Consider the following 22320-nt stretch of genomic DNA (forward strand, 5'->3'; position numbering starts at 1 on the left):
TTAGTATATACTGTATATAATATAATTTATAAATCCCTTTAGATTCTCTCCTGAAGAAACAAAAAATATATAGAAAAATCGTAAATAAATAATAAATCAATGTAAAAAAAATACAATCCGTTTATACCAGCCATAGACAAACTTCAGGACCACCAAACAAAACAAAAACAAACAAAAAAAAAAAAACAAAAAAAAAAACTAATCCACTCAAAATGGTGGTCGTGAAATGAAACATCAGTGTAATATAAAGATTCTAAGCTTTATCTTTTGAGAAAGCTCAGGATGCTTCATCAAGCCATGGTTACAAAGAATAAACATCCATTTTCTTAAGACATCATCTTTGTGTCTTGTAGGTAAAATGTCTAAGGCGTTGATGAGAGTGAAAAATAAACAAAAAAAAAAATCATAGCATCCAACCTTTTAAGATGCACTCTGTTAGAAATTAGATTCACATTCATAGTCCCGAACACAACTGCAATGCTGAAGGACACCAAGCTCGGCAACCCAAGTGCCAGGTTAAGCTCTAGCTGCCCATACAATCATTCCCATCATTCCATCCTCCCCAAACCCCTGTTCATCATAAGCCTTTCTTCTATTCTGCAGTCATCTTAGTATTACCCTTTAGTCAACTTTCCACCTTTTGGAACAATATTTATGGCTTTTAAATATGAAAACGCATTTCTCCTAAACAGTCACAGCTTTAAAGCATTACCTCATTTGAATTCTCAAAAACTAGGCCCTATATCCGTAGTGTGCATTGTGTCCTGACTGTGTACTCAAACAGAATGAAAAATAAATAGGAAACAAGCCAATACACCAAAAAAAAGAAACCCCTTACAGTGAGGCGTGACTAGCCAGCTCATAGCAAAGTCCTAACTTCTCCCTCACTCAACCTTCCACCAAAATATTTGCTCTCAACGTGATTAAATTGAAGCATGAAGCTCTTTTCACAGCATGAAAGAGCTGTGTTGGAATAAGCTCATGCTGCTCAGCCAGGCTAGAGAACTATACCTTGGCGAGGAACACCCAGATCGAATTAGCATTCAATGCAAAACATCTGTGCAGCAGGAGGCTGGTTATTTCCCATTGGTTTGGAAGAAAGGAAAAGAACTACTCTTGAATACAAACAAATCTACAGAGAGGAAATAAATTTATATCGAGTTATAACACCATCTTAACTTTATGTATTAGTAACAACTGGTGGAAAAAATTGTAAAAAATTTCTAGAAGACATTTTTTTTTTTTTAGGCTTTTATCAAACACTTAGTTGGCCAATACTACAGGTTGGAAAGATTGGCTGGAGTACTGTAGGTTGTACCCCCCCAGGCCCTCCATGAAGGAAATTCCACTTCTGCCTCCCATAACACCCACAGCATGGCCAGGTGGTGGGCTTGAGAATGGATCAAAGGTGGTATGTGGGTGAGCAGGGGCTGAAAGCGGTGCCTGGAATGTGCCAGTGTGGGTCAGGTGTGAAGCCTCAGCTTCAAAATAGAGAGGCCCCTGGGAAGCAGGGTAGACAAACTCTTTGGCATTGGGTGAGAGCTGACCAGAAACTGGACCAGCCAGGGAGTGCATGGAGAGAGATAGTGGCTCGTGCTTCACCAGTCCAGGTGGTGAAATGGAGGACATTGCAGTTGGGGAATGGCTCAGCATTCGTTGCTGAGGAGTGCCGACAGTGCCAGACCCTCCCACCATGCCAGGTGCAATACATTTCTTCATCTTGGTGGAGCCAAATTTGGTGGCAGCAAAGCTGGCTGTGGTGAAGGTGATTTGTTGCGGAGCATGGCGGGAGCTGGGCTGGGCAGCTGGATGAGGGTAGGGAATCCCTGTACTGGGTGGAGATGGGGAGGAAGTGTTTGAGTGCACAGTGAGATCCGTCGGAGTACTGGAACCTGCATAGCTGAACAAACCTTGACAGAGTGGCGTGGGCGAGTTGGAGAGTGATGGAAGCATAACTGGTGATGCTCGGCCGCCAATGGGCACAAAGACCTGAGCGTCTGGGTTAAAGCCCAAATTTTTCCCATCTTCCAGCTCCATATCACCTTTACAAAGCCCTCCTAAGTGTTCTGATACTTCAGTTTCTGCCCCCAAACCTGGCGGATCCTCCATGTAGAGAACTTTCACAGCCCCCTTCTCTCCAATCTGATAGGACACTTCATAAGGATCTATCCAGATGCTGAGCTCTTGGGGGACATTGGCACGGACTTCTTCCATGTCCAGCCCACTCCTTTTAGCTGCTAGGTCCACCACAGGGTCCCCAGGGACTCCAAGATGAAGGCAGCGGAAGGCAGAACCACGCAACGGTGCCTCTGGATACCAATGACCTTCAAAACGTGACACCAGGATGCGTTCCAGCTCTTCTCCAAATAGGTCTGCTCGTCGCCGTGGGAGCTTGTTGTACAAGTAGGACACTATGAAGTTTAGTGCAACTTTTACTTCTAAATGCATGACTGATGAGAGGCTCAAAGGGTCCAGAACACAATACTCACGTCCTGAATCGCTCTGGCCAGAACAGGCCTACAACTGTTTCCACATCTCTTGTAAAAGATGCAGGGGTAAAAATGAATGTGCAGCTTTAAAAAATGTTTTTGTCTTGAATATCCAGATGTAATTGGTCCCACATACAAAGCTCTGACCTGCTGCACCACACTGCAAAGGCCTGGACGTCTCAAGATCCACTCTACCCCAATCTGAAAAGGATGCAAGAAAAGAAATTACCATTCAGATACCAAACACAATGGAGGTAAGATCCATGGGTGTGCATTTTAGAAGATGCTAATGGCTGAGGCAGCAATCTATGCTTATCTCAAATACCTCATCTAGTTTTGTTGGCAGCAGCTAGAGCACGATAGAAAAGTGCACGAGTGCAACACTGAAAGAGATTTAAAGAGATGTGTACGTGCACTGCTAACACAAGCTTCTAGAAGTGCAAATTAACCGAATACCTGAAAATCCATAGTTCAGGTAAACATGAACATGTTACAGCATTTAAAAATAAAAATAAATTAGGTTGAAGAACTGATACAAGTAACAGTATGGGGTTGGAAAAGTCAATTACGCAGACTGTTAGCAAGCTAGACTTAACAATTAAGCCAAGCTTACTTCAAGTAAAACTGAACTTGAACCTTGGAGAAAGATCCAAATATGATTTCTCAGTGAGCATAAATAGAACACATAGAATAAAATATCAAGTACAATGCTTAATATACAACAGCTTTGAAAGAAGTCGTCTCTGTTTAAAAAAAAAAAAAAAAAAAAAAAAAAAAAAAAAAACACAAGCCCTCTTTTCTGAACGAGACGATAGTCAAGTTTTGTGTTGCAAAACCAACCTTAATTTGACCAGCTACCACAATGCATGCAGCACCGGTTAAACTGGTAAACCATTTTTGCCAGGAAGTAGAGCAAGGATTTCTGCATCACCACAGCTCATACTAGCTTAATAGAAAAGATTATCTTTAACACTCAAGCTCCATAAATGGAAAACGAATGAAGTATGTCCTGGCAAAAATTGTCTACAGAAGTGTTTACTCAACTTCAGTCCTAGAGGCCCTGCTGCTCTGCACATTGTAGTGCTTACTCAGCTTCCAGTACACCTGATTTAACAAATTAGCAGCCTTTACTGCATAGATGTGGTTGTGGTACAGGAGGGTAAACTGACCAAGCCCTGCTGTCTAAAAGAGAAGATTTTTTTGTTTTTGAAGACTCTTAATTTGACCAGCTACCACATCACAGGCAGTGCTGGTGAAACCGGTACGCCAGGAAGTACACAAATGCTTTCTAAATCACCACAATTTGGACTAGCTATACAGAAAAAAGTAATTTTCTTTACTTAAAAAAAGCAACAAAAAAAAAAAAAAAAAAAAAAAAAGTGTCAAACTTTGAGCCCCTCTGAAGATGCGAGTGTGCTAGTGCATGGGAAACACTAAAAAGTGCATGGGGAACCTGCAAAGAACTGAATTTTTTTTTTCTTCAATGCATGAGAGGTTCAATTTATTACATCACTGTAGACGTCCACGTACGTCTCTACTTTCCCAGCAATATTGGTGACAATGCTAGCAGCAAAAGAAATGCTGGCTGGCAAGCAAGCAAAACAGCAAACTTCAACATGGCTTCGTGGGCAGTTCTCTTGGCTTGATCATTACGAGAAAGTGTGAGCTGCCCGTCGCATATTGAGTCCACTTTTTCATTCTTTGTTCCAGCTCAGCAAAGTGTTGGTGCTGCCATGGAACCGTTTTTTTTTTCTCCTCTGAGGGACGTGAAAACAAATAACTGGTTTTAAATTGGGCACCAGCTCCAACCTAGCTCAGAAACCACTTTGGTGGGGAAAAAAGGCCCTTGTAAGAGGACCAGATGTTTTGGAACCATGGGTCGGTTCTACCAGGTGTTCAGGACCCATGGGTCAGCTCAGCCTGTTTTGGTCTAAAAAAAAAAAAAAAAAAAAAAAAATGTATTCATTCTTCGTTATTTAAATATTTTTTGGTACAGTACTTTAGTTTAAAGTCACATTATTCGAGAAATGTCGTGACATAGTTGTTCTGATACATTAATTTAGTACTTTTCGCTGTTTTTCCCTTCCATTAAAAAAAATAAATAAAAAATCCCTACTTGTCGCCTGAGTCAAGATGGCGGACTCGGGGTGAAACTCCGACTCCCAGCAGCACCCGCGTTGTGACGTCATAACCGCGCGTATCCGCCTCCGCTTTATCAAAACAGACTCAGCTAACCGATAATAATGTGCTTAAATTAACCCGTTTTAAGGCGAGATCTAAACGTATAAAATGTGCATTTCGTGTCATTATTCATGCACGAGTTACCGATTAAGGAAATAATCGAATATGTAAGGTCAGGGAGACTAGAGCTAGCAGGCTAATTGTTTTTAATGCAGTTGGTAATGCTGACATTATCATTCATTTCTTAATTCATTTCAAAGCTTTATTATATTTTTAACGTGTGGTCTTCGTTAACATTTTAAAAGCATGGAAACTCGTTTTAAATATGTATAATGCAATAAAAACAGCCCAGAATATTCATGCAACATTACATCTTATTAAATCCCCCCCTCTGGGTTATAAAACAATGTGTCCTGATTATTGTAAATGTATAATCAGGGTCATCATTAGTATTATTTCCCCTATTAGTTTATTCCCTAAAATCAGGCTATTCAATGTCATTCAATGTCATGCAATGCAAAGCTGACCCAAGAAAATGAAGTGACACCATCATCAAGCCTGCATTCTCATCAGTTCGTAAACTTCAAAAATCAACCACAAACTTCACCTGAGCATGCATGACCCTCCAGAGATGTTTAATAACACAAACACAAACTAATGAGCCTACACACACACACCTATTCTATTTCTCTAATGTTAATGCAAACTGTGTGGGTGTTATTGAATATGTCCATCAGCAGCAGGTATGTGGTTTACATTAGCTTTGTTTATCCAGCTGGGAACACACACACACACACACTTTAAAATGTAAGCAGAAGCAAAACACTGTGCATCTTACATTTCACTGTATGAGCAAATTACTTTTACATCATGATATTACAATCATCTAAAGAATCTCTAAAATAAATCATATATATATATAATTAATCATCACTCAGGTGCTGAAGTGCATAAAATAAAGGTGAATAAAATAGTGTGTAATCTAAACTCAGAAATCTAAATAGATCTAGTAAATATGATGATCCTGAAAACAGCCTATAAACACACTCACGAAATCTGAATATTACAGAATCTAGGCAATGTCATGACATTTCTGATGAGTACACACAACCCTCCTAATATAGCTACTGAAATTGAGGACAGAGCTCAATCCACTCAATCAGGGATTAAAAACAAACCCAGATATGACACGCACACACACATTCAGGAAGAAATAGATGAAAAAGTTCACAAATAGACAATAAGGTCATACACATAGAAATATAATTATGCATTATAGACATGAGCAGGTAGAAAAGCTCGCGCTTACTTACCACTGAGTGTTATCAGTACTGTATTATGATTACTATTATAATTATTATTATCCCTACATATTTCCAGTGGAGCACGGATAGACAACGCGACGCTGGCTCTCGGTGTGTGAGTGTGTGTGTCCTTATGCCACTGTATATAAGACACAGCGCTCTGTGTATAAAACTATAAAACTCTCCATCAATAAGCAGGTAGAAAGCGCGTGAGGACACCACAAGCGCGCGCTACAGCGGCTCACAGAAAGTTTACTGCTGGACAACCGCGCGCATTTATACGGAGCGCCTTCCGGGACACGCCCCCATAGCGGTGACGTCACAAAGCCGGGACTACTTTTAGGTCCTTTTTTTTTTTATGAGCGTATGTATAATACTAGCGTTAATGATGGACTCCAATTATAAAGAAAAGTGTAATTATTATTATTTATCAGTTCTATATCATCAGTGGAATCAATAATGAATAGAAATATAATAAATTAAGAAAGGGAGGGAAGTAAAATAAAAGAAAATTAAATCAAAGGTAAAAAGAAGTGTGAATTATTATTATTATTATGTTTTGTGGTGGTGTTTTTAGGGTTGTTTTTGGTGTTGCTATATAAATATCTATACATTATATTATATTATATTATATTATATTATATTATATTATATTATATTATATTATATTATATTATATATATACTTGGATTTATATTATATTATATATACTTGTCAATATATCTTTAAATCACAAAGGATTCAAAGTATTTGTTAAAAATAAATATTTTTATTGTATAAGCCGCACAGCTGCTTTCAATGTCTACGTGATTATTAGGTAATCAGGGTCATCAATATTGTCATTAATATAATATAATATAATATAATATAATATAATATAATATAATATAATATAATATAATGGAATGGAATAGAATAGAATAGAATAGAACACTTTTAATAATAATAATAATAATAATAATAATAATAATAATAACTTTCCCCGTATATGCTTAATACTTTGGATAATAAAACTGACTGTGGTTATATTACAGTATTATATTACAGTATAAAATCAGTAGTTCCTCCCACTTTATTTGGCGAGCTGATATTTCTGTGTCCGAGGCTGTGCTGTGGTGTTCAAAGCTAAAAATATGAGTTGTGATAGCAACAGACCTTCTATTGGACAATAAAAAGGACGAGCCAACTTTAATTGGACAAGTGGGAGCAGTCAGACTGGAGAGTAATGGCCTGCTGGGACAGGGCATTATGGGTAGTGTAGTTTGTGCTAGAAATATAACGCATGCTCTTAAACTTTTTTTTCGCAGCCATGGATCTGTTTTATCTATTAAACAAAAATGTTTATATGGATAGATGGATAAATATTATGTTTATCATTTCAATGTGTATGTTAATATTTGGCTGTTTATTTAAGCTTTCCATTAACAACATATCAGGTCCAAGTTATAGAAAAAAAGCTTAATATTATATTAGTCAGTTGTTAAACCTTGACATCTTGATCATTTTACTTTATTTGTATTATACTTGTAGTATTATTCTTGATTATGATTTATTATGATTGATTTTATTACTCCAACCGCAGGCAGGTCATAACGGCCGTGTGCTACCATTACCTGCGAATGACGTGTGCAGGTTGCTGCCTACACCATTACCATGAATGCTCGGAGGTCTGATCCGGTTTCAGTAGCTACTGTATAAGCTCGGGCTGACGTACCCATTTTTGCCATAGAGGACACTGTTACTACTTAGTGAGAATGCTGCCTGCTGTTAACTTCAATAAAAAAAGCATGCCTGTAACACACCTGAGATGGAACTAACTGCACGAACACATAAAATCACAAACAGAATATCAGTTAAAAAAGTAAGCGGATCTGCTTTAATGTAATTAGTTAAATTATTATTTACAGCTTTAATGTAATCAGAGAAAATTTATTTACACCTTTAATGTAATCAGTGATATTATTACTTACAGCCTTAATATAATCTGTAATATTATTATTTACACCTTTAATGTAATCAGTGATATTATTACTTACAGCCTTAATATAATCTGTAATATTATTATTTACAGCTTTAATGTAATCAGTGATATTATAATTTTGGTTGAAGCCCACATACATGTCTGCCGTTAATAAAGAGAAAAACCTTTAGTTTTTTTAAATGAATGTCATTTCATCAAATTTTGTTTGATGTGACAACATTATATGGTACTGGACTGATGACTAAATAATAGGAAATTGCACAAAAATTACCTAGATTAAAATTTTTAAGAGGTTTTTAAATCTACTGTCATTTCATCTTATTACAATCTATAGGAAAAAGAGGTTTATGTTTATGCCTTCTTAAAGTTTTATTTCCTTTGTCGTCAGCCAAATACACTCTCTGTTCAGTAATCGGAGAGTGAATCACAGATACAGACAGAAAATTAAAATAGTTTCAGGTTCTCCAATGAATTAAATGTAAAGAGATAATTGAAAAAGATTACCAATCTACAGACAAAACTTTTCCTTTATTTATATATATAGATTACATCAACTGAATATAAAATCAAAAACTATATATTTATAATATGAAGGGTTCATTTGCGAAAAAAGATACATACCATTAAATAAATAAAGAAAGAAAAAAAATCTAATTCCATATGTGCTTCATTCTGAATCCTAAATAATTTTAATTTTATTAAACAACCCCACACAACTTTGATAAATATTATCTAAAGTGCACAATAATAATAATAAAAATATGTTTGTGAAAATTAATATACATAAAATCTTTATCATTTGGCCATAAAATTGTAAATACATTTTAAAATAATCTTGATCCAACATAAATAATATATAAACGTAATAAGCTATTTTGAAATCAGATGTTTTGGTTTGTTTAAAGTCGCAGTAATGACGCCATCATTCCGCGACATCACTGTAAGCTAACACAATGGCGTCGTACTCTATGACTGCCGAATACGAGTAAATTACATCCTTTATCCCTGTTTAATAATCCAGTCTCAAACGTTGACACGGGCTATAAGCGCAAAGCGCATCGGTGTAAATAACAGTTGCCGTTTGAATTTGCTTAAACTATATTATGGAGTTGAAAAAATTCACAATTAATTTTTAATAGACTGGCTTTTTATGTCATCCTGTCGTGTTCTATTTCCACCTGTATTCCTGGAAACCCCGTTTTCCCGCGCTAGGATTGGCTCGTTCTGTGACATTCCCTACAACGCGATTGGCTAACAGTCCTGACTCGAAAAGCAGCGACCCAACCCCAGCGCAGGGGGCGGGACTTTTAATCTGTTTTAATATCAGTCCAGCTGCCTGAATGTGATGCGTAGAACACGTGATAAAGTGGGTTATAGAATATTAACCAAAAAAATACTTTATTTTTAGAGTGCTGTGAGGAAATACTGGATTATATGTTAATCAGTTAATCACATCCTTTGAATAAAACTATAAATGACACTCAGATAGTTACATGACACAGTGTGTGTTTGTGTGTGTGTGTGTGTGTGTGTGTGTCTTGTCCTGGGTGACACAGCTTCAAATGGAAAGTGGCGATGAGCCGATTCGACGTACATCAGCATCGTCCAGGAGAGGTCAATAACCCAGAGTCGTAACAACACCAACCACACAAACACACACACACACACACACACACACACACACACACTCACTCACACACTTACACACGCCTTCGCACAGTCCACACTTTGGTGTTTTAGTGTCACCTATTATATTGTACTCACAATATTTCATAGAAATCGTGGAGAAGTAAAATTTCTTAAAAATCAGCAAAGTTCTGACACATTAAAGTTCTCCATTTAAGGTTTAGAATATAAACAGTGTCTCTCTCTTTCCATCCTCATCCTCACAGACTGCACCGTCCCCCTCACTCTGTTGGAGAAGACATCTGGACGTCCCAGTGGGCGTGGTAGGTTGTACCTGCATTTGCGTCCGGATGTCCATTCTGCAGTTCATTAGCAGCGGTCTGCTCAGGGTGGGGTGATGGTGATGTAGCGTTGTCCTCCTACAGCACGTCGATTCTGCCTTCATATAGCAGTTGTATTCTTTATTTCACTCAGATAGAAACTTTCTGGTAGAAGTTCTTGCTGGTTTCCATAGCTACTGTTTAAAATGCACATAAATCCACAGATCAGAAGTCTCTCTCTCTCTCTCTCTCTCTCTCTCTTTCTCTCTCTCTCTCTCTCTTTCTCTCTCTCTCTCGCTCTGTTGAAGATGAACTTTCCAGAAGTGTTATATGTATTGCAGTTCTTGGGTTTGCCAGAAAGAGTTTTTTGCGTTGCATAAATATTACATACGCTTAACTTTCCCATTGACGTACATGGGAACACACCGCTCTGATTCTGAACCGGATATCTCGGGAAGCGTTGATGCTAGTGTTTTTTGCCATATTGATTTTTTTAGACAGTTGACGCTTGGGGGATGTTACGGTATGGTGTGTGTGTACTCCAAAAAATGTGAAGGGATAACAGTTAAAAAAAAAAAAAGTCTTATTTTGGGTGGATTTTTTGGGGTTACAATGAGGAGCGTTGAGATATTGGTTTTGTGCCAGGTCCAAAACAAACATTTATAAGTCCATTTCTTCTTTGAAACACTCTTAACACAACGGTGGATGTTTTGGTATTGACGGAGATACAGATGTCTATCTAAACTTAAAAAAATGGGAATTAAAAAAAAATAATAATATGTCGGCCTGATTCCTTAGATCTGGTCAGACCTGCATTAATTACATGAATAAGTTTTCGGGATGTAAAAAGTGCAATAATTATTATTATATTAATATTGTGATGTTCCTATACGAATATAAGAACCCTGGCAAACCCTGACACTTTAAAACTGGGGATCATGTGACCATCAGGATGCTTACCTCAGGGTCACGGAGTGCGTCAGGGCTTTAGCTGGTGGATCTGAAGCATCTGAGGAGTCTCAGAGGGAATATTCAGTGTTTTTAAAGAGGGAGGAAGAAGCGCAGCTTTAACACTACTGATGCAACGAGATGTAAGAACTGCTGGAAAAACAGTAAAAGCACTGAGAAGTAAAGTTACAGCACCACAGAGAGAGAACAGAGAGCAGAAGCGCCATGAGGAAACCAGAGCATGCTGGATTGATGCAATTACTGCTCACTGGATAACTAGTAGAACGTTCTGGAAAGACTAAGAGGGATGTAGGGGTGTGGTTTTGGATTGCGCATGTGGAAGTCAGTATTATAGATGCATTATTTAGGTTGCACTTCTGCAAAGATAAATAAAATGTACAGAGTTCTGTTGTCTACATGGAAAAAAATGTGTGTGTGTGTGTGTGTGTGTGTGTGTGTGTGTGTGAAGAAAGGTGAGAAGAACACCATCGTCGCATCCTTCAGCAGAAACTTCACAGCTAGAAATGACGCAAACACGACCACGCACGCCCTCGTCACCTCGCCTGAGGTACTCGTATGCAAAACACACACACACACACACGCATAAATACATGAGCACTGCTTTTCCGTCACTTAAGGTGTGCTTACCTCCCCGGCTGGAACACAGACTTTCAACAGCTTTCATTACTTTAGGATGACGTCTATTACACACACACACACACACACACACACACACACACACACACACACACACTTTTATTCTCTTTTTCATTACTCAGATTGCGTTATTTTGCTCACTAGTGTGTTCCTGACTCATGTTTGCTGCTGGTTACCATGGTTTCACTGACCTACAAAAAAAAGTCACACGTTGAATTTTTATGCTCACCATGAATAATAATAATAAAAAACATTTTAATTTTATTTAATTTCATTTCAAATCAAAGCCAAATTTGTGTTCCTGTACAATAAAAATGACATTTGTAGGAATAAGGATCATGGCAAAGAAAAAAAATGTTCCTCTTTAAATTTTTTAAAATATATTTAATAAAGAAAGTTTAACACTTACAGTGAGGTCAATAAGTATTTGATCACCCTGTGATTTTGCAAGTTCTCTTACTTAGAAATCATGGAGGGGTCAAAAATTTTCAGCATAGGTGCATTTCCACTGTGAGAGACAGAATCTAAAAAGAAAAATCCGGAAATCACATCGTATGATTTTTTTAAACAATTTATTTGTGAATTACTGTGTCAAATAAATATTTGATCACTTGCTTATCAGCCAGATTGCTGACCCTCAAAGACCTGTTATTTTGCTTTTACTGTAACCTCCCACACTTTCTCTCTCTCTCTCTCTCTCTCTCTCTCTCAGATCGTCACTGCTCTGGCGGTAGCAGGCGCTCTAAACTTCAACCCTGAGACCGACTACCTGACCGCTGCCAGTGGAGAGAAGTTTAATCTGCTGCCCCCTACAGGAGAAGAGCTGCCAGCGTGAGCCTTGAACCTGCAGAGCAGCTGCTCGAACCCTTCCAGAAATGTGACGGGAAAGACCTGGAGGACATGCGAGTGCTGATTAAGGTGAAACAGGGAGAGACGGAGACAGAGAGAGAGACTCTTAATCATTTCACTCATATTTTACTGGCGTGACTGTTAAAAACCACAGTGTTGCCAAAGCAAATAATGCAGGGAGTTTACAGTTAAGCATGATATGAATAAAACACACACAACTGGGTTCTCACATAAACATTGTGAAAAACAAGCATAAAACACAAACAACAAGAAAAACTGACAGGTTGTTAGTTATTAAATACTTTAGTTTTATATATATATATATATATATATATATATATATATATATATATATATATAACAATTTTGTTCATGTTAGATGTTTTACATACAGTACACCTTTAATTTGTCTGTGTTCATTTTGAAACTGTAGTGAGTGTGATGGTGTAAGAAGAAGGTCGAGGAGGTGACGGCGAATCTGCGTCTTTGTCTTACCGCTCGTTGTTCTGGAACATAGTGAGACAGAGCGTTTTAATCACATATCGAAGGGAGGGTACGCTTGTCGTTTTGTGTCTAACTTGTTTTTTTTTCCTGATTTTTGAACTGCATATTTTCGAACTGGGGTTCGGGGTAACACACTCGGAGGACAGTGCTATCTGATCCTTCCGCTTGCGTGTCGCCCATGATTGGCTGTAGAGCCATGATTGATGCAAGAGCGCAAATTGCCTCTCTCATCTCATCCCGCCCCCCTGAGAGAGCTCGGCCAATTAGCTCTCTCCAGGCCCCCGGCTGCGGGAGGCTACCGCATCATCTGAGAATCGAACTCATAATCCCCGGAGCACTTTACCACTTTACCACTCAGGGGGCCACTCAGAAGGCACTTTCACACACTGTTGATGTTCATCATTCATCACAGACAATTACACTCCTCCTCTGATTAGTGTGCTGATGTAATAACAAGAAATCAACGCTGACCATATCCCATGAAGTGTGTTATCATCTGGCAGCTGTTGTGTTTCCTCTCCTGCTGTGTGTTATGGATTATTTTAAGATCTTGATGAGGACAAAAAAGACACACACACACACACACACACACACACACACACACACACACACAGTTATTAATGTGTCTAATGAATGTAAATGTCACCTTTAACATTATAGAGCCTATATTTTTTTAAATAAAAGCTGCATGTGTGTTTAAAAAAAAACAGCACTTCTGTCTATGACCTTAAAAAAAAGTTGCACACTTTATATACACCCTTTCAGACGCTTCACTCCTTTGACAGGTCTGTTATGCTTACGAAGAGTTGTTGCTGTCGCAGATCCAGAGGATTGTACTCAAGCAGTCTAGAGCTCCTCTAGTGATCGGATACTGACAGGTTCTAATGTCTTACTTTACACTGTGTACTTAAGTCTCAGGGTGTGTGAAGTGATTTAAGGCTCGTACAGCTTTCTGGAGAACAGGTGTGTATCAGGGTCTGTTCACACTTGTAGTTCGGTTCTCTGCCACAATCCATACATAATTCTTGGTTCGATAGTATAAAGTCCTGGTTCACTTGGTGTTCACACTGGCACTAAAACACACAGCAGAAGGCGTGTGGATTACACATGGTGGTGTCTTTACCAGCTGAATACTAATGAAGAGTTCATAAAATTTAAAGTTAAACAGTGAGAGCAACACGAGAACGATTCCATATGCCGAATAAAACCTTGCCAATGCACCAAGGTTTTTTATTTTTTATTTGTGACTAGCATACAGTCGTCTGTGGAGACCATCCTCACAAAATAATAAATAAATAAATAAAAATAATTGCAAGCAGTGAAATTCAGCTCTTTGACAGATTGTGTTCTAAAAAAAAAAGGTTCAGTCATCAATATCAGATATCGCTAGCAAATCAGACTCTTTTCGTTGGCATATCTGTGGTGCTACGTTCACATTTCAGAGTTCATTTTAAATCTGAATGAGACCCGCCTTTTCTAGTGGTTTTCGTTTCGCCTGTTTGGTTTGCACTGAGGTTCGGATGGCAGCGTACACACTTGTTCAAATGAACCGCACTAACAGAGTTCCTTTTAATCGAACCAAAGTGATGAGTGCTAACACACCCTTCGTTTCTCAGAGCTCCAGTTAGAAACACATCGTTGTGGAAACCACTCCCTCAAGCCATTCAGCCCGGACTTCCCGTTTGACTGGTGACTCAGTGCTGAAACGTTAACGATGTTAAGTGTTCCAGGCATTACTGTCACAGTACCGCTTGTGCATCAGATGCCTGATGAGGGAGGTTGATATCGCGACAGTGTTATCGTTTAGTAAGTGGCTTCATGTGGTCGCTGCTCGCTCACTGAGTGTGAAACCTAAAACCTCAGCCTCTTGTCCTGATCAGACACTCAGCTTCTCTGTGATGGGAAAAGTTTTCCGGTGAAATGGCGCTTTCTATGTCAGTAGCTTTAATCGTGACTGGATAGTTACCGTATGCTACTAAAGCACGTGACTCTGATTCTGTAAAGATGTATTGTTTATGAAAATGTATTCGTCTTTCTTTCTGTCTTGGTTTCATTCTTGACTGCTTATGTGGATTTAAAAGTTTTTAATCTTCTTATGAATGCTGAATAAACCCTCACACAAGTTTAATATTTTTACAAACAGCACAATTGATAATGGATCTTTGAATGGTTTAAGGAACCTAACAAGTAACTTAGTTAGCCTTTAGACTAACTAAAAGTATTTTATATATATATATATATATATATATATATATATATATATATATATATATATATATATAATGTGACCAAAACCAAAAGTATGTGGACACCAGCCAATCACAACCATATGTTTTTTCTCCCAATAAATCTTTAAGCACTAGATTGTATAGAATGGCTTCAGCATTTCACTTGGACTAAGCCTCAAACCTGTTACAGTTCCATAAAGACACGGTGTGTTAAGAGTGCATCAGACTGGGTTCAACATTAACCCCAATGAACAGATTAAAGATGAATTGGAACTGGAGCTCTCCTCGAGCCTTAGCTCAATAACACTCTTGTAGCTGAAAATAATAAACTCAAATCCACAGTCACGCCCTGAAGTTTAGTGGAAAACTTTCCCTGAAGAAGCTTAATAATAATAATAATAATAATAATAATAATAATAATATAAATGAAGGAATAAATCTTGAATGGGATGTTCAACAGGCACATACAGGATAAATGGTAAGTTGTTAGCCAACTTTTTGGTGTATGATGTTGGTCTGAGAGTATTTTGCATGGGCATGGGTAGCTCAGTGGTCAAGGCATCAGCCTACTGATTGGAATCCCAATGGAGTTCAAACCCCACCGCCGCCATGTTGCCCCTGTTGGGCCCTTGAGGTTTTCCCTCAACTGCTCAGATGTATAATGAGATAAAAATGTAAGTCGCTCTTGCCAGTGGAAAGCCAAACAAAGTGGGTTTACTACTTTTGTGGGTTTTTTGTTTTTACATTTTGTGCAAGATTCAGTGAGGATATAGCACCATGGGTGCCAAGAAAGTTAGTAAGGATGGCAGCAGGAAGAAAAGGGGGCTACTTTTAGTGCAAATCAAAAAAAAAAAAAAGATTAATCATAAATTAAGGTTAAGTGAGGTTTAATATCTATTTTTCATATTTTACTTTATTTATATGTCTTTTCGAAATGTCATGATTGTTTTTATGTGTAAAAATATGATTGTAGTGTTGGAAATTGGTAATACTTTTGTCAATACTTTTGCCCAGTACTGTACATTTAACATACTATAATTCACATTAGGGTTAAATTATGTACTTTAAGGAATAAATAATTAGTGCTTCATGTTGAAGGTGGAAAATATCCATGATAGTCAGAGTGATGAATCACGTGATCAAAAGTTCTGTTTCATCAACGACAAAAACAAATCTTTGAATATTGACGTTTTAATTGCTTATTAAACGTTTTTATATTATATATTACAACGGAAATAATAATATAAACAGTATATGATATCAATAAACATTTATATCCTGCACATTTTTTGCGTTGTCGCTTTTTCACATCCATATAAAATCAGCTCTGATGTTGCCATGACGACCTTTGCTTTCCGTAAAGCAGTTAGGCGGATGACTGGCTCGCGTAGTGCCGTAAAGCACGGATCCCTGTCGTAATTCCATTACAACACAACGCGACACGTGCTGTTTTCCGGGATAGAATTCTGTGATACAGCGTTGTCATGTGAACGCAGTTTAATGTTTTATTTTTTATACATAGAAGAGTGATAAGCGGCTGTGAATAAGGAGAGGAATAAAAGGTGAGTGGAAAGGAGCGTTTAACCTTGTTAATATGGAATACAGTCTGTTCTGTGTATCTAAAGACGCTTGGTTTTTGTTTAAGCAGGGTTAGAGTCAGGTGGTGACTGTTTAGCTAGCTAACATGCTAACTGTTTAGATTTAGGGTTTCGCACTGAATCAGCAGTAACTTCCCGATACGATATCATCACGATACCTCTGTGTCGATTTTATAAATATTCAGATCCGATATTACATTTCACCACGATTTTGTTAGAATTTTAAATTTTTACAAAAGTTTAACGAGTGATTAAATGTAGCCCGTTCCTTATGACATTAATTTTCTCAGTTAAAAAGGACAAACTAGCTTTGAATACAAGAGCTTAACAATAAAGCTCTCTCCTTTACGCCATGAGTATTATTACTAAACAAACTGGGTGAATAATTCACTCCCACCACACTGGATGAAAATGTGTGAACTTGGGCTTTAGCTATCAAATATGTTAACAATCGAGTATTTTACCAAAAATTTAATCGAAGGTATTTTAAATGACTAAGTATCAAAAAACTAAGGCAAACATTAAAATAGATAATTATACAACAACACTAAGTTGTGCAACTTAACTTACGGAACTAAAAGTTCTCTTCTTTGACCCGCTGATATTTTTATCGGTTCTTTCCATTTTGCAGCCGCAACAGAACGCTCCTTTAAATCAAAACACAGCTAACTGTTTGCGCCGCCTTTCACTTTATGGGTGACATCAACGCTTCTTCTCCATTGGTGTTTAGTGGCTGCTTGCATCTGGAAACAGGCTGTGTCATGCCAAACAAATAATTGCAGAAAAACATAACACAAGCCTTTAAAATTAAGTAAAAGAAGCTTCGAGGCAGAAGATTTTGCCTCTATCATTTTTTGTAATTAAGTTACACGAGGAATCTTTTCAGCCCTAGAATCGTTTATATCTGAGGCTGATCGGTCGATCACCAGTCACGGCCAGTCAAACTGAAAACCAGACAATTTTGGTCACTGGGTGATCGACCAGTTCGTCTCTATTATAAATGTAAAATTTGTTTTTTAAGAAAATAAATTTTGGAGTCAGTGTGGCAATCACCACAAAAGAATCACTATTCATAACTGTGTAAATTTTTTCCCCCATATCTACTACGTATAAGTCTTCAGTGCAGTTCTATTAGTTCCTAATTACGGATTTGTTAATTTGAGTTTATGAACTTCTTTTTATTTGATAAAAATGTGCTTTTATTAATGCTTCCTTTCCCTAGTTTTGTTTCACTGATCATAAATCTGTTAATCTGTTGAATGAAATGATTGATTGTTTAGTTATCTCAGAGGTCTAAATGTGTGTGCAGCCCCATCAGGATGTTTGTGTTGGTCGAAATGATCGACACTGTACGGATCCCTCCGTGGAATTTCCACCGGCAGCTGAACGACGCCATCGCCGAGGAGCTCAACAAGAAACTGGCCAACAAGGCAAGTCTCCGGAATTAAACCAGTCTAATCCATGTGGCTCCTGAACAGTTCGCATCACTGTCAAAACTGCTGTCATGGGGAAACCTTGTGACCAATCACAACGAGATCAGAACACTTTATTTTTCTCAGTTCAGAAATGACAATGACCCGGTTCCCTTCTCTTTCCAGGTGGTGTATAACGTCGGCTTGTGCATCTGCCTCTATGACATCACCAAACTGGAGGACTCCTACATCTTCCCCGGAGACGGAGCCTCTCACACTAAAGGTCCTCCAACTTCACAGCTCTTTTTGATTGAAGTCAAAGTCAGAAGTCAAACTCAATGCTTTATTCACCTTATTTATTAGGAGAGCTTCTAAAATAACATTCACTCGTTAACCTCCGACCCCAGCATGCACCTGTACATATCTGGCATTTTTAATTAGTTAATGATTTATCTTTATTTTTGCTCTTCTCTCCCCACAGTGCACTTCAGGTATGTGGTGTTTCACCCGTTTTTGGATGAGGTTCTGGTCGGGAAGATCAAATACTGCAGTCAGGAGGGAGTGTATGGTGAGGAGATGATAGTAAACAACCACCATAGTTTTTCTTTTCTCTTTACAGCTTCTCTTCATTGTTTGTAAGAATGCGTGGGAATTTTGCACCGCTTTAGAATTTCAAATGCTAGACAATTGCATGAACAGCTAAACCGGTAATGAGCACACTATAAGAACTGGAGAACCCTCTGTGATGTCACAGTTATTGCCATATTAGCTGGAGCTGACTCCGCCTAAATCTTGGTTAATCCAATTATGGGCAAATGGGTGAAGTCAATTAGAGCCTGGCTGTTGGTTAGAACATGCCTACTTACCTCAGTTACCACAAGCTAGTGATCTTAGCTTTTTTAAGATGCTATGATATCTAATGTTAATTTATATTCTAATGCATTGCTTGACATCAACGCCTACACTTCTTGTGATGAGTTAAACTCCAATCATTCCACTTAGCTGGTTAGCTAAAGTAATATATATATATATATATATATATATATATATATATATATATATATATATATAGCAGACTGCCAGCACTTTGACACCTGCAATGCAGCTGTGCCTCAAGTTAGCCACGCCCCTAATTATACACTACTTTATAGCTTGATAGAATTTGAACTGATGAGGTACATAAAAATTAATTTCACCACACAGTCATGAATGGGAATCTAAACAGGGAGACCAAAACTTTTATCTCATATCTTATGCAGTTGTCTGTCATCATCACCTTTTTCTCATTTTTTTTTTAAGCTCCAAAATTGGATTAAGATTAAAGTTTTGGCACCCACATCCCTTCAATCCTGCTGCTTATCATCTCTCTCTCTCTCTTTCGTCTAGGATGTAAATGTTAATGAAGTGTGTGTGTGTGTGTGTGTGTGTGCTTGACAGTCAGCCTTGGATTCTTTGATGACATCCTAATCCCACCTGAGTCCCTGCAGCAGCCTGCGAAATTGTATCCTCTTATAAAATACCGTGAATGAATGATAATATGATAATTGTGTTTGGTGCATTGTGGGTAAAGATTAAGTAATCAGAGATTATGATGATGATAAGCAGCGTTTTTGCCCCTGACCCATGGCTGTAGCGATGAAAACGAGCAGGTCTGGGTGTGGGAGTACGAGACGGACGAAGGAGCTCATGACCTCTACATGGACCAGGGTGAGGAGATCCGATTCCGGATTGTGGACGAGTTGTTCCTGGATACGTCTCCGACCGGGCCCACCAAGGAGCCCGAGGCGCCGGCTCAACCTGCAGGCGCGGTGCCTGTGACCGCGACGGACGACGGGACGCAGAAGAAAGAGTCTCCTTACACACTGCTGGTAAGAGAAACACACACTGTATTCTTTTACCCTACGCTCATATTGTGTTTGTAGGGAAAGTTAATGTCAGATCAGCCTTTAAAGACACACCATGTTTCTTGAGTTGCCTCATTCTTTTACACAGAGCATCGTGGGGGTTAAATAATACCTGAACATGCAGCTTATGTTTCAGTATCAGCTTTCAGTCGTTATTAGCAAGCTCAGCGTCTCAAGGGTAAGTACGGCTTTTAGCGCGGAGGTCAACTAAACACTATTGATGTGGGGGAAAAATGTTTCAGTTACATATCACAATTCTTTCAAATGGCAATACATATATGACCACACTGACTTCAAAACTGATATTTTTAAAATTACATTTTAATTACAATTTGTTTGCATTTGGGGTGGCAAAATGTTGCAGTACCACTACAATCCTACAGGGTGCACTCTAAACTATTCACACATCACAGCATCCTAAATTTGTAAATTGATTGCCAAAAAAGTATAATATAGTTATATAAAAAAAAAAATCTCAATAAAAATTGAATCGGCACCTGGATATCGTGATAACATTGTATCAGACGTCCCTGACAATTTGTGTTAAAGCCTCTTGAGTCATTTGATATATATTTTTTTTAACAGAAGCTCTGTCAGTAGTGCAGCTGCCAATCACAGGTTCACATTCAGATGAATTTCCACATGGGTTTCTCTGCGTTTTTTTTGGTTTCCTCCTTCATCCTAAAACAAACCATTGGGTGCTATAAATTCCCCTTTCAGTGTAAGAACGGAACATGAGGCATCACATTCAGAGTGTATTCTCATCTCACTTCTTAATGTAAAAGTTTTTTTTATTTTTAAAGCAGTGAGCAAACATTTAATTTGATTACGGAGTAAACAGTCTTTCTTCACTTTGCGCAGGCCTCCATCAGTGAGCCAGGCCTGGGCTTGCTGTCATGGTGGAGCAGCTAACGACTGAAACCGTTGCTCCTGATCCGGTTATCTGTACATCATTGGAGACCAGCGAGCGAGAGGATGTTTTCTCCTTTGTCTTGAGAGACATCCCAAGGCGAATCCCGCGCTCATCATCGACCGGCGGCGTCTCTCTGGTGCTCCTCTGCCCTGACCTCGACGTTTGAAGTCCATATTGGATTCTGACCAACAGTTCGGCGGACCAACGGGTGAGACGTGATTGCGTCGACGCTCATCAAATTTGCATGTCCTCCTGCGCCGCTCTGTCTCAGGAATAGACGACCTTCTTTCCTAAGGAGAGCAGTAACCGTCTTCTGTTTCAGTGACCTGGTGTGAGACAACACCAGTTTCTGTGTATCTTACTGTATATATGTGTGTTGTTTTTTTTTTGAGGGAGGGATATATTTATTTTGCTTTAAAATACAGATTTAATCAAGTTGGATGTCCATTTTGATTGGTTAATGGGTGCCAGTGAGTGCAAAATAAATAAATTTTTATTAACATTCATCTCTGTCTGTGAGATATCTTTAGTGTTCATAAATATTTTAATGATTTACTTTTACAGAGGTAAGAATGAACGCTAATGACCCCCAGTTAGCCTCTCACACACTGTCTAGATCACACTCACTAAAGTATGAGATCATGTTAAAGGCACTGGTGTTCAATTATAATACAAAGGGTCGTTGCAATCTATCCGAGACTTTTGATTGTGCAGAATAAAACTTCCATTATTTCTCTCTATATAATCCCCTGCTACACTAATGCACTTATCCCAGTTTTTCACTAGTGCTTGGACATCATCAAGGTAGAAATCCTGGCCTCCCAGAAACTCCTTTAATTATGTTTCCAAGCATGTGGATCTAAAACATGGTCTTCTTCACTTAAACTCTTTTGTGAATAATTTTTAGACCTTCGTTCACCACAAAATGCCCAGTTTGACCTGAACGACCCCCGTAGCTTGGGCACAATTTAATCATGCAGCTAAGACATGCTTAGAGCTCTTCTGAGGCATCGTTTGTCTATATATATTGTAAATCAGAATTCCATTCAGTTCGCTGTGTGTAATCGACTCCCGAGCTACAATGAATAAAATGCAAGAATCAAATCTTGGGAATCGAGTGGGGGGAATCGAGCTACAATGCATGAACAAAAGTAATCGAATCTTTTTTGGGAATCAAAGAGTCTAATCCATTAGGCTCAAGCTACAATTAAATGCTTGAAATGGAAGAATATTTTTTTGTTATCTTTTATAAATCTTTTATTTTGGAGAGTAATTCTTTTTTTTTTTTTTATAAAATGGAAAAATCGAATCTTCTTTGGAGAATCGAACAATTGTGTCTTTTATTTTGTAAATCGATTTCCAAGCTACATAGATTTACTTATATACATATATACACTTGAAGGGTC

At 38.2% G+C, this 22320-nt stretch overlaps 3 protein-coding genes across 4 annotated transcripts; 2 read left to right on the forward strand and 1 right to left on the reverse strand.

Moving 5' to 3' along the window:
• Window positions 1–181: 181 nt before the first annotated feature.
• On the reverse strand, window positions 182–6205 carry LOC128516089 (protein Tob2). The gene is made up of 2 exons (XM_053490382.1): window positions 5984–6205; window positions 182–2690 (listed from the first exon to the last, which is right to left on the reverse strand). The coding sequence occupies exon 2, from the start codon at window positions 2446–2448 to the stop codon at window positions 1264–1266; it is 1185 nt and encodes a 394-aa protein (XP_053346357.1). The 5' UTR covers window positions 2449–2690; window positions 5984–6205; the 3' UTR covers window positions 182–1263.
• A 3319-nt stretch (window positions 6206–9524) lies between these two features.
• Window positions 9525–12618, forward strand: LOC128516220 (aconitate hydratase, mitochondrial-like). Its single transcript, XM_053490542.1, has 4 exons — window positions 9525–9569; window positions 9848–9904; window positions 11319–11417; window positions 12219–12618. Exons 1-4 carry the CDS (start codon window positions 9531–9533, stop codon window positions 12339–12341), a joined length of 318 nt encoding a protein of 105 aa, XP_053346517.1. The 5' UTR covers window positions 9525–9530; the 3' UTR covers window positions 12342–12618.
• Window positions 12619–16501: 3883 nt separating this feature from the next.
• polr3h (polymerase (RNA) III (DNA directed) polypeptide H) lies at window positions 16502–21420 on the forward strand. Of its 2 annotated transcripts, XR_008356691.1 has the most exons (8): window positions 16502–16649; window positions 17995–18115; window positions 18284–18380; window positions 18579–18665; window positions 19535–19598; window positions 19731–19965; window positions 20090–20179; window positions 20863–21420. XR_008356691.1 is itself a non-coding variant. In XM_053489768.1 (7 exons), the coding sequence occupies exons 2-7, from the start codon at window positions 18005–18007 to the stop codon at window positions 20911–20913; spliced, it is 645 nt and encodes a 214-aa protein (XP_053345743.1). In that variant the 5' UTR covers window positions 16503–16649; window positions 17995–18004; the 3' UTR covers window positions 20914–21420. The 2 variants fall into 2 exon arrangements, 1 of the variants encoding a protein (XP_053345743.1); XM_053489768.1 differs by lacking the exon at window positions 20090–20179 and having other exon boundaries at window positions 16503–16649.
• Window positions 21421–22320: the final 900 nt, after the last annotated feature.

This window comes from Clarias gariepinus, chromosome 28 (genome assembly GCF_024256425.1).
Source record: "Clarias gariepinus isolate MV-2021 ecotype Netherlands chromosome 28, CGAR_prim_01v2, whole genome shotgun sequence".
Taxonomy (NCBI): Eukaryota; Metazoa; Chordata; class Actinopteri; order Siluriformes; family Clariidae; genus Clarias; species Clarias gariepinus.

Bases quoted from the DNA above. Each gene is read 5' to 3' on its own strand.
- LOC128516089 (XM_053490382.1), bottom strand. From the start codon at position 2,448: ATGCATTTAGAAGTAAAAGTTGCACTAAACTTCATAGTGTCCTACTTG.
- LOC128516220 (XM_053490542.1), top strand. From the start codon at position 9,531: ATGAGCCGATTCGACGTACATCAGCATCGTCCAGGAGAG. The intron at 9,570-9,847 runs GTCAATAACCCA...TCATCCTCACAG, and splicing joins ATCAGCATCGTCCAGGAGAG to ACTGCACCGTCCCCCTCACT. The intron at 11,418-12,218 runs GTACTCGTATGC...TCTCTCTCTCAG, and splicing joins CCCTCGTCACCTCGCCTGAG to ATCGTCACTGCTCTGGCGGT.
- polr3h (XM_053489768.1), top strand. From the start codon at position 18,005: ATGTTTGTGTTGGTCGAAATGATCGACACTGTACGGATCCCTCCGTGG. The intron at 18,666-19,534 runs GTGAGGAGATGA...TGTGCTTGACAG, and splicing joins CAGTCAGGAGGGAGTGTATG to TCAGCCTTGGATTCTTTGAT. The intron at 19,966-20,862 runs GTAAGAGAAACA...CACTTTGCGCAG, and splicing joins AGTCTCCTTACACACTGCTG to GCCTCCATCAGTGAGCCAGG.